Source organism: Monodelphis domestica, chromosome 3 (genome assembly GCF_027887165.1).
Source record: "Monodelphis domestica isolate mMonDom1 chromosome 3, mMonDom1.pri, whole genome shotgun sequence".
Classification (NCBI taxonomy): Eukaryota; Metazoa; Chordata; class Mammalia; order Didelphimorphia; family Didelphidae; genus Monodelphis; species Monodelphis domestica.
Window position 1 is genome coordinate 107546747 of NC_077229.1, and position 12693 is coordinate 107559439.

The following is a 12693-nucleotide window of genomic DNA, read 5'->3' on the forward strand; positions in this document are numbered from 1 at the left end:
TAAATACCAATTGTGATCTCACCAACTTGGGGACTCAGGTGAGATTATAGGGAATTCTGGGAAATACCAAGGCCTTCTGGGGAATGAAGTCTAGGGTACAAAATCTCCATTTTTACAGAGTAGAATGCAATTAAGTAGAAAGGTGAACTAAAAGCTAGGTTGACAAGAACATTAAATGCCAAATGTAGAAGTTTGTATATGATTCTATAGGTAATAGTAGTGGCATTTATTGAACACCATGGGAATGATTTAGTCAGGCCTGTTCTTTAGGAAAACAACACTAGTAGTTATGTGAAGAATGGAATTAGAAAAGGAAGAAATGAGACTGAAAGAAACATTAGGAGACTATTACAATAGTCTAAGTGAGAGATGATGAGAGTGGATGGTGGTCATATGAAAAATGGACATATTTGAGAGATATTGTGTAGGTTTAATCAACATGATTTAGTAACTGATTGGATATGTGGAATATAGGTGAAAGTGACTCCAAGCTTTTGAACTAGAGTGACTAAAAACAGAAATGCCTGTGAAAGAAATAGGGAAGTTTAGAAAAGAAGTGGGTTTGCAGGAAAAATAATAAGTCCAATTTTGAAAATTCTAAGTGTGAAGTGCTTATGGGGCATTCAGTTTGAAATATCTAATAAGAAATTGGTAATACAAGACTATATTTGAGAAAATTAAGCCTAAAGTTATAGGGAGTTATCTGCAACTAGATGATCATTAAACCTTAGAAGATGAAGAGGTATATTTTGAATGATCACTAATCAGGCATTTTACAGAATTTTTGTTTAGGTAAGAGGTAAACTATATGTTCTCTGAGGACACTTTTGAATCTGAGAATATGATCTTATTCTTATAAAGTTGATTCAGTGTCCTGTATATTTGAGAAATTTGAGAATTCTCTTTATCAGAGAAATTTGCATCCAAGATTTTCCCTACTTTTCTTTTCTTTATTGACTACATTGGTTCTTCTTTTACAAAATTTAAAAATTTTATATAATCAAAATTATCCATTTATGTCCTATGAACCTTTCTGTCTCTTGTTTTTTCATGAACTTCTCTCCTATTCATAGATTTGACATGGAATTTCTTCCATGCTCCACTAATTTGCTTATGATATCACCCTTTATGTCCAAATCATGTGCCTTATCTGGATATATAGTATGAGATGTTTGTCTTTCCCTTTTATGCCAAACTGTTTTCCAGTTTTCCTAGTAGTTTTTATCAAATAAGTGAGTTCTACTCCCAATAGCTGAGAACTTTTAATTTATTAAACCTAGGTGTCTTGCACCTATTTGCTTCTGTATATTGTACACCTAATCTATTTCATTGATCAACCACTTTATTTATTTTCTGGTGCCAAATTATTTTGATTGATTATATCTTTGTAGTACAGTTTTTGCTCCTCTTGGTATAGGTATCAGCATCATATTCGGTTCATAAAAAGAGTTTGGTAAAACTTCTTTATCTGTTATTTCAAATAATTTATTTAATATTGGATTTAAAATTTATTGGGTTTAATATTAAATTTATTTGATTCTTAAATGTTTGGTAGAATTCACTTGTAAATCCGTCCAATCTAGATGGATTTTTTTCCCTTAGGAAGTTCATTTATAGCTTGTTCAATTTCTTTTTTCTAAGTAGGTTTATTTAGGTATTTTATTTCTTTCTCTGATAGCCTAAGCACTTTATTTTTTGTAAGCATTCTTTTCATTTATCTTTCATTGTTAAATTTATTTTCATATATTTGAGAAAAATAACTTAATAATGGCTTTAATTTCATTCTTATTGGTGGAATATTCACTCTTTCCATCTTTAATGCTAGTGACTTTGTTTAGTACTCTGTTTTTGTTAACCAGATTACAGAGTGATTTATCTGTTTTGTTGATTTCCCCCTATATTTATTTATTAATTCAATAGTTTTCTTAACATTTAATTTTATTGACCTTACCTTTAATTCTTAGGATTTCTAACTTGGTATTTAGTTGAGGATTTTCCATTTGTTTTAAGTTTTTTCCCCTGGCTTTTTAAATTGCATTCCCAATTCATTGATCTTTTCTTTTTCTAATTTATTAATATAAACATTCTGAGATAGTTTTCCATCTAATTACTGCTTTTGCTATATCCCATAGGTTTTTGTATATTGTCCCATTATGATCATTCTTTTTGATGAAATTATTTATTGTTTCTAGGATTTATTCTTTAACCTATTCATTTTTGAAGATTAAATTATTTAGTCTTCAATTAGTATTGTTTCCATGATCTTTTATTATATATAATTGTTATTTTTACTTTAAATGTATCTCTCATTTTTAACCATTTCTTGTAAACAACATATTGTCATGTTTTGGTTTTTGATTCATTCTGCTCTCCATCTTCATTTTATGGGTGAATTCATTCCATTTACATTCAATGTCATAATTTTTAATTATGTATTTCCCTCTATTCTGTTTTTCCTCACTGTTTGTCCTTTCTTTTTTTGCCATAATCCTCCTCAGGTGTCCAATTTATTCTGTCTACCTCCTCTCTAATTTGCATCCCTCCTTAGAAATCTTCCTTCATCCTCTCTCATTGTTTCCTACTTCCAAATTGTCTTGCCTTTCTAATGGTTCCTCCCTTGTCTTTTCCTCCTTACCTTAAGTCCTTATTCTATTCACCTTTCTAAAAATCTTTCCTTATCCCCCCAACTGTGACCTTCAATTTCTTTATATGAATTTGATTCTAAAATTTATATTTATGTAAATATTTACCTATTTCATTTAGTTTATAAATTTTATAGGCATATAGTTGGACAAAAAAGCTCCCAATGAATACTTTTATTTTGTCCTTATTGGTTGTAAATCTATTTTGTTTTATACTGGTAATTTGGCTTCCTTTTTTCTTTTTTAAAATCAAATTAGTCAATGGCTTGCCAATTTTATTGTTGTTTTAAACAGTTTCTAGTTTTATATATTAATTCAAAAGATATTTTTCATTTTCAATTTTACTAATCTCTCCTTTGATTTTTTTTAGCATTTCTTTTTTGCTGTTTAACTGAATGCTTTTCATTTATCATTTTTCTAGGGTTTTTTTTTTTTTTTGCTGTTATTATACCATGCCCAACTCATTGCTTCATTTTCTCTTTCTTTGTTGATGTGCTTACCATATAAATTTCCTCATGTATTACTTTGGCTGTTTCCCATGCATTTGGTTTAGTATCTCATTGCTTTCATTATCTTTAATGAAATTATTGAGTGCTTCTATGATTTGTTCTTTGACTCATTCATTCTTTAGGCTCAGGTTCTTTAGTTTCTAATTGATTTTAATCTATGCTTCAAATACCCTTCATTGAATATGGTTTTTATTCCATCATGTTCAAAAAAGGATGCATTTACTATTTCTACTTTTCTGCATTTATTTGTGAGATTTTTCTGCCCTAATGCACAGTCAGTTTTTGTGAAGGTACCATGTATATTTAAGCATACATATATTCTGTCTATTATCATTTAGCATTCTCCAGAAGCCTATTATAAGATTAGGTTTTTTTTTTTAATATTTAGAGGGATAAATTGAAGTTCCCTACTAGAGATCATTGCATGGGATACTTTGGCCAAAGAATTCATCATTTGATGAGCATTCTGTGTGAAGAAAATCAGTAAGGGGACTTGGTCACAAGGATGGAATCAAAACTCTGGTGCTCCTTGTAGTCAGATAGGAAAAAGGCAGCAATAGAGAAAGGAGATAAGAAATCAGGAATCAGGGTGCAGTCGGGATGTCCCCTGTACTGCCCTACCTAGACTGTCTCCATAGGTGGCCCAGGAAAAATAGAAAGCCACAATTGGATCCTGAGACATGACATATGAGAGACAGTGGTGAGAGAAAAAGTTTGATAAACAGGCAAGTGAGGATTCTTCTTCCATGTTTGAAGCTGGATGGACTTCTGTGTGAGCATGGCTGGGGGCCCACATGACCATTACAGAAAGGCAATCTAAATGGAACAGCAAGGAAAGTACTCTCTCCCATTTTCCATCCTTTCCTTCTACTCCTTTTTGATGAAATAAGATTATTAGGTTTATGACCAATTTCATAATTTCCCCCTGTTTCAATTCTAACAGTACTTCTCTGTATCTAGGTAGACTGGTCCTTAGAAAGACAAATATTCTGTTATTAGATCCACATTTGGAGCAACAACAGCCAAACCTATCAGAGCTTGTGCTCTATTAGCATAAGTTTCTGGAGCTCTGGATAACTTTCATACCATGGGGAAGAATTGTATTAGGATAATATAGAAGAAGCATATACAAATTAAATCAAATATACTAATATATAGAAACACAACAAGATCATCACTTCCTTGTTCCTGGAAGCTCTAATAATAATAATCAGCATTTATAGAGAATTTTAAGGTTTGTAAAGTACTTTATAAATATCATCTCATTTTATTTTAACAAGTCTGAAATAAGTGCTATTAAAATCCCCAATTTACAAATAAAGAAACTGAGGCAGGCAGAGATTACATGATTTACCCAGGATAACACAGTTAGGAAATGTCTGAGGCATGATTTGAACTATCTTAAAGTAACAGTGGGAAAGTGGGACATTCTTGGTTTTTTCCTGTACTTATTGACAGAAGCTTCTAGTGTTTCTTAATTTTTTGAGGCACTTCCTCTTTTCTTTGTCAATAGTTTGATTGTTGAAAGGGGCAGAAAATGAACTACTAAAGGAAAGTGATGGATTCAACTTGTGAATGGTGTAAGATACATCTTGTGTATGTGAATAATATGGTTGTTGAAATGGTTGGGAAGAAAACCTTTTGTGCATGAGACACTGATTAAAAAAAAAACAGCTATGTGTGAAAGAAACTTTCCATTAACGTTTTAGTAAAAAGACAAATCATTTGGAAGAGAGAGATTATGTTGTGCCTGTGTAGGAACTATGACTACAAATAATACTAACTTTTGGTTTTAGATATATAATGTTTACCATGTAAAATGTCTTTCTGTGCCTGTGTTGTGTTGTACTTTATCAGAGGCTTTTTATTTATTTAAAAAACCCTCACTTTCCATCTTAGAATCAATACTAAGAATTGGTTCCAAAACAGAAAAAAATGATAACAACATGAACAGAGTTTTGAGAAAAGTGTTGTCCAAGTGTCACCATCCCCATTTTATAAATGAAGCAAAGGAAGTATGTAAAAAAAACTTGAGCAATTTGCCCATAAGCAAATATTATCATTCAGAAATACAAAGTAATACAATGGAAATATTCTTGGATTTTGAACAAGTCTATGTTGAATATTTTTCAGCTAATCTGAAATAAAACAAAAGGCAAATTTCCAGCTCAGTAACAGGTTTATTGAGAGAGAACTGTGTCTCTCAGCAAAGCTGCATCATTCGATTTTCCTAATGATTTTAGACAGTTGAATAAGAGTTTTCTCCTTTATTTATAAAACTCTAAAATTATATCACTTGAGATCCCATGCCAATATTCAACTATCAATCCAAAGTCTCAATGAGCAGGAGGCCCATTTAGGAAGAATGGGCAGGAGGTATGAATTTTAGCAAGGAGTAGGTGCTGTCTTCTTAATGAGGTATCTTGAGTTTGAGTTGGTTAGGATGGAGTTCATTCTAATATATTAGCAATGTCCCTTGGTCAAAGGGTCAGCACATTTCCAAGGCTACCACCATTCATCATCTGGACATGTCTTATATGGTTGATAAGCTTTCCATTTGCTTGATGAGTCACACCTTATTGAAAATTCGAGCTTAAGAAAAAAGCAGGAAGTAGCTAGATTTACAGGGTAGTTTAGACTTTTCCTTTATAATTTCTGGATTTTATTAATATTACTATATTTTTGTTAATTACTAATTAATCATAGTTTCATATTAATTACTTCCTTTCACTAAATGCTCTTGATCATGATAATTGTGGTCTTATTTCATTTATTTATTTTTAAATATCTAGAATATTTTTTCATGATTACATGATTCATGTTATGTTCCTCCTCTTTTCTCTCCCACCTCCTGGAGCTGACAAGCAATTTCACTGGGTTATACATATATATCATTGTTCAAAACCTATTTCCATATTACTCATATTTGCAATAGAGTGATCATTTAAAGCCAAAATCTTCAATCATATCCCAATTGAACCATGTGATCAATCATATGTTTTTCTTCTGCATTTCTACTCCTACAATTCTTTCTCTGGATATGGATAGTGTTCTTTCTTCTAAGTCCCTCAGGATTGTACTAGATCATTGCATTGCTGCTAGTAGAGAAGTCTATTATGTTCAATTGTGCCACAATGTATTCATCTCTGAATATAAAGTTCTCTTGGTTATGCTCCTTTCACTCTGCATCAATTTCCAGAGGTCATTCCAGTTCACATGGAATTCCTCCAATTCATCATTTTTTTCAGCACAATAGTATTCCATCACCATCAGATATCACAATTTGTTCAGCCATTCCTCAATGGAGGGACACCCCTCATTTTCCAATTTTTTGCCACCACAAAGAGCATAGCTGTGAATATTTTTGTACAGCCCTCTTAAAATTATTTCTTTGGGGTACAAACCTAATAGTGGTATTGCTGGATCAAAAGGTATGAATTCTTTTAAAGCCCTTTGCACATAATTCTAAATTGCCTATCAGAATGGCTGGATTAATTCACAGCTCCACCAGTAATGCATTAGTGTCCCGATTTTGCCATTTCCCTTCCAACATTTATTATTTTCCTTTGCTGTGACATTAGCCAATCTGCTAGGTGTGAGGTGGTACTTCAGAGTTGTTTTGATTTGCATTTCTCTAATTTTGAGAGATTTAGAATACTTTTTCATGTGCTTATGGATAGTTTTGATTTCTTTATCTGAAAATTGCCTATTCATGTCCCTTGACATCAATTGGGGGATGGCTTAATTTTTTTGTACAACTGATTTAGCTCTTTATAAATTTGATTAATTAGAACTTTGCCAGAGGTTTTTGTTATAAAGATTTTTTCCCCCAATTTGTTGCTTCCCTTCTAATTTTGGTTGCATTGGTTTTGTTTGTACAAAAACTTTTAATTTAATGTAATCAAAATTATTTATTTTACATTTTGTAATTTTTTTCTAGCACTTGCTTGGTCTTAAAATTCTTTCCTTTACAGGGGAAGCTGGATAGCTCAGTGGATTGAGAAGCAGCCCTAGAGACGGGAGGTCCTAGGTTAAAATCTGGCCTCAGACACTTCCCAGCTGTGTGACCCTGGACAAGTCACTTGACCCCCATTGCCTAGCCCTTACCACTCTTCTGCCTTGGAGTCAACTGACTCCAAGACAGAAGGTAAGGGTTTAAAAAAAAATTCTTTCCTTTCCTAAAGATCTGACAAGTATACAATTCTGTGTTCACCTAATTTACTTATAATTTCCTTTTTTAAATATTCAAGTCATTAACCCATTCTTAGTTTATCTTGGTGTAGGGTGTTAGATGTTGATCTAAACTGAATCTTCTCCCATACTGTTTTCCAGTTTTCCCAGTAGTTTTTGTCAAATAGTGGGCTTCTGTCTCAAAGGTTGTAATCTTTTGGTTTATCATATACTTGCTGAGGTCATTTACTCCAAGTCTATTCCACTGATCTTCCCTTTCTATCTCTTAGCCAGTACAATATTGTTTTGATGACCACTGCTTTATAGTACAGTTTAAGATCCAGGACAGCTAGGCTCCCATCCTTCACATTTTTTTCATTAGTTCCCTTGATAATTCTTGACCTTTTTTTTCTTCCAAATGAACTTTGTTATAATTTTTTTGTAATTCTATAAAAAAGTTTCATGGTACTTTGATAGGTATGTCACTGAATAAGTAAAGTAATTTGGATAGGATTGTCCTATCCAATTAATGTTTTTCCAATTATTTGTATTTAGTTTTAATTGTGTGGAAAGTGTTTTGTATTTATGTTCATATAATTCCTCTGTTTGTATTGGTAAGTAGATTCCTAAATATTTTATTGTTGTCTAGAGTGATTTTAAAGGGGGTTTCTCTTTCTAACTGTTGTTGCTATGCTGTGTTGGAAATATATAGAAATGTTGATGATTTATGTGGGTTTACTTTGTATCCTGCAACTTTGCTAAAGTTGTTACAATTTCCAATAGCTTTTTATTTGATTTTCTAGGATTCTCTAAGTATACCATCATATCATCTGCAAAGAGTGATAGCTGATCTCCTCACTGCCTACTTTAATCCCTTCAATTTTTTCTTCTTCTCTAATTGCTACCACTAGCATTTCTAGTACAATATTAATAATAGAGGTGATAATGGGCATCCTTGCTTCATTCCTGATCTTATTGGGAAGGCTTCTACCTGGAGTCTTATTTAAAAAGAGTCAGGGAGTCGGGGATTCTCATTCTCTTCAAGTCTAAGAGTTTCAGTCTCTATCTAGCCACTTCCTTGATGTATGATTTGAGGTAAGTTATTTCACTTCTATGAACTTCAGTTTCTTTATCTGTAAGATGAAATGATATTTATAATACCAATATCACAGGGTTGTTGAAAAATTATGATACTTTTGTAAACCAGAAAATATAATGTAAACAAATTATTAGTTGGAATGATATAATTTAATTGTGATTCTACAGAAATAAGAAAATTTAGAAAATAGATCTAATGTATTTCTCCAAAGACATGGTGTCTCTTTCAAAGGAGTCTCTGGGAAGTCATATATTAATCCCCAAACTCTATTATTGTTCCTACCAACATTTGGATTCCATATTTGGGCATTTCTCTGACAACCTGTGAGTGATTCTTTGGACTATTTTTGGAAGAGTAACAAAAGCAATCCTTCATCCTTTATGATTGTATTTGACTTTTGGAAATAGCCAGAAGTGAAGATAATAATAATGATAATATTTATATAGAATGTAAAGGTTTGCAAAGTATTTTGACATATATAATCTTATTTGTTTCTCAGAGCAGCTTTGTCAGGTAGACTTCACAAATATCCCCATTTCAGAAGCCAGAGAGGTACATGACATGTCCAGAGGGCAATGAGCCAGTAGTAGAAGACAAACAAGTAGATTGGAAAAATAAAAAGCGGAAGTCATTGTTAGAAGATGAATCAGGGTCAATACCAAAAACTCACAACACATTCTACAAAGGGAGGCAAGATCTGGTTTTCAGGCTTCAGGATTTCTTTTTAAAAGGCAAAATAGCTTTGGATTTAGACAAAGTACCTGTGTTCAGTTTGTCACACTCAGTGTGCCTTGATGTTAGGGAGGGTGGCTGACTCCATTGTCTGGTGATCTCCCTTTGTCATAGCCACCTTCATAATTAACCTTTGTGGAATCTGTGGGGGTAGCAGACACCTTGCAGCTCAAAGACTGGGAAGGCTGGATGTCTTGCCCAAAGGTGGCTAAGCTTCAGGCTAGAGGAAGGAGAAGAGAAGCCTGCCCCTTCCTAATTAGGGATCAAGGGACAGGTGAACATTTCAAGTGGAGGGACGAGGCCACATGTTCAAGGCAGTCTAGAAGTTAGAAGGGCTAAGAATCAAGGAAATATCCTGAGACACATGTTAGAAGGGCAGAGAGTACCTGGATCTCCAGGAGAGAGATAGAGACAGAATTATAAACATTTGTATCAGAGAAACAGAAGACCAAAATCATCTAAGATTAAATATTAGAGCAGAGTAAAATAACCAGAGAAAAATCATTTTATCAAGCATATCTTTAGACCTACTCATTGGAACCATCCTTACCTATCAATCAACAATTATTTATTAAGCACCTATTCTATTTCAGGGATTGTGCTATCTAGGAATATCCAGGATTTATATAGGGCTTTAAGGTTGGCAAGCATGCTTTGCTTCTATTATCTCACTAGATTTTTTTTTTGGAACATTAGAATTCAAATGCTAGATCTGACACATACCGGCTTGTGACTATGGGCAAGTCACTTCACCTCTGAGTCTCAGTTTCTCCATCAATAAAATGGAAATAAGACTTGCTGGAAAACATTTGGTAAATCATGAAGTGATAAAGAAACATTCATCATCCATCATGACCATCAATCCCATCATTATCTGCAGGACTGTCATTATGGTGGCAACTCACTCAGAATGTTTCTTCCCTACAGGTGGCAGAAGTATTTAAGGGCATGCACAAAGTGCTCCCTTCTATCAAGTTCCCGAATGTCCGACTGTCACTTCTCAAAGCTATCCCAGAGTTGGGGCGAAAACACACACAGGCAGTGGTTGAAGTACTCTTGTCCATCGCCCAACCAATGGACAGGTACCACTAAGCCCTTTGGGGTAATAGGGAGGATTGATTTTGCTGCCTGAAATTTCTGTTTGTATCCTCAGAATCAGATCCTATTCCCTCTGGCCTTCTGTTTCTTCTGTAAAATGTGTGGATTGGATTTTCTCTAAGGCTACTTCCAGCTCTAACACATAGGATCTTATAACCCTAAGTCTCTGGCCTCATAGCTCACTGAAGAAATAAGCCAGGAGAGCCTTTTGCTTAAGAATCCCTTAGAAGAAAGGTGATCCACAGGCTCTCAAGGTCACCCATTCTCATGTTTAACATGCATCTTAGCCCTTCATCTCACTGTGATCTTAGGCAAATCATTTTTCCTTTCTAGACATCACTTTGTCCCATCTTTCACATAGAATCATTCAGCACCTGGGAAATGAGAACAGTTTGGTGCTTAGAGCATCTGGAGTGGAAAGAGGCAGACAGGCTCTTACAGTCACCCCAGGAGTTGTCCTTTTCTGTTCCCCTTTTAATGAGTAGTTAACTATCCCAAACTCTTAGTGACTCTTTTTGTTCCCATCTATTATACTACAACTAGCCCTATTAACCAACCTGCACTGAACAATCCTTTCTTTCATAGATTCATAGACTGTTAAAGCAACATTATAACATAGAACATTGAAGGCCAGACCTGGCAGACACCTTAAAGAACATCTAATCTGTCCCACTCATTTGACAGAGGAGAAAATAGAGTATTAGACCTGTTACTTTCCCCAAATTGTCACTCATAGGCTACCAATCCTGACTGGGGCTTTTCCCCCCAAGACTATTGGATGTGGAGACCAAGGACCTGAGTTCATGTCCTACTTCTGTTATTTGCTATTTGAGTGACCTTGAGCAAATCATTTAATCTCTCTGGGCTTGTTTCCTCATGAAGGAATTTCACTTAGTGACTTCTAAGGCCTCATCTCTCTCTAACCTGTGATGACTTTCCAAGCCATCAAAAGAAAGAAGATAAAACAAAAATAAAAGTATTGTCTGTCTATTGAGCCCAGCAATTTCCTACTAAGAAGTCCAAAATCTGGCCATATCAGTCAGTCTAGCATGATCAATTCCCTAAATTAACTAGGAACCATATTTATATAGAGTAGTATGTCATCATACCCACATATAATGTACAATCTTACTCATGTGGAGTAATATACTATCATATCTAACCTACCATAATACATAACCAGAGTATAATAATGTATAGACATAGTCATGCCCAGAAATACATAATAAGCTCACATATGGCAATAAATAAATAAATGTGTGTATGCAGTATAAAAAGACTAGAAAATAGGAATGGGCCAGGCTGTAAGGAGCTTTAAGGGTCAAATCGCAGCAGGTCTTTCATTTGACCCTGGCAGAGAATGGGATTCACTAGAATTTATTGAGCAGGAGGATAATGTCATTGGACCTGTTCTTCAGGAAAATCACTTTGGCAACTGAGTGGAAGACAACTACTAAATATAATCAACTCCACTTACAGTGATAGCCAGTCCTACTCATATAAATTTATCTCCAGAAGTGCTCACAGAAAATTCCCCTCAAGAAGTGGAAAGTTACTGCTTCACAGATCTGTGGAAACATATTTTCCCTGCTTTCCATGCTTCTCCAGTGAAGTCCCGTGAATTTTGGGCAAAAGAAGAGTAGAGATGGATTAAAGTAATTAATCTTGTCACACTTTGTAGACAAATCATGGAAATGTGGAAGGTCATGGGGATGGATAGAAATCTAAGGAAGAGACTGATGACCTTGCTGTTCCTGAAAATGAAGACTCATCCATCTGGAGAGGCTTATGGAAACGTAAAGGATAAGACAGAAATGATGTCCATAGAGGTAAGCAGGGATTCTGGGCAGTCTTCTCATAACACTTCCTATTAAGAGGCATCTTAACCTCTACTTTGGGCAAAATTATTGACTTTTAGATTTGGGAGAGACCTTTATTTAACAAAAGAGAAAGCTGAGACCCAGAAAGGGGAAGTAACTTGTCACAGATAACACAGTGACTTTCTCTCTTCCCCCCCTCTCTATCCCTCCCCTCTTCTTTCTCATCCCACTGCTTGAACTTCCCCTCTTAGAAGTGCACATCTCCCTTGTAGAGCTTAATTCATGAAGTTTTTCTTGGTTGTTCATATTTTGGAAGTTCCTCATGCTACTGTTCCTGTATGTAGGATTTTCAAGAAACATAGTCCCTGAGTAGCTCTAGTCAAATCAATGAAGACTAAAGTGTACTGAACTTAAATCCAAGAGGTCTGGGTTTGAGTGCTGGCTTATACACTTAATACACTTAGTGATCTGTGTAACACTGGTCATGCCATAAGTAATCATAGGAGGGACACTGTAGATCATTTAGTTCAACCTCTTCATTTTACATATAGAGAAACTATAGATTTAGATTTAGAGCTAGAAAGGATTTTAAAGGTCATCTAGTTATATATATATATATATAT

At 34.4% G+C, this 12693-nt stretch overlaps 1 protein-coding gene across 4 annotated transcripts in view; it reads left to right on the forward strand.

Moving 5' to 3' along the window:
- LOC103099968 (maestro heat-like repeat family member 5) overlaps positions 1-12693 on the forward strand; it is a 108963-nt gene that overhangs the window by 54916 nt on the left and 41354 nt on the right. For all 4 annotated transcript variants that reach the window (XM_056820743.1, XM_056820744.1, XM_056820745.1 and 1 more), the window contains 2 exons: positions 10080-10234; positions 11932-12079. In XM_056820743.1, coding sequence (XP_056676721.1) covers positions 10080-10234; positions 11932-12079 — 303 coding nt within the window. The remainder of the gene's footprint in view (positions 1-10079; positions 10235-11931; positions 12080-12693) is intronic.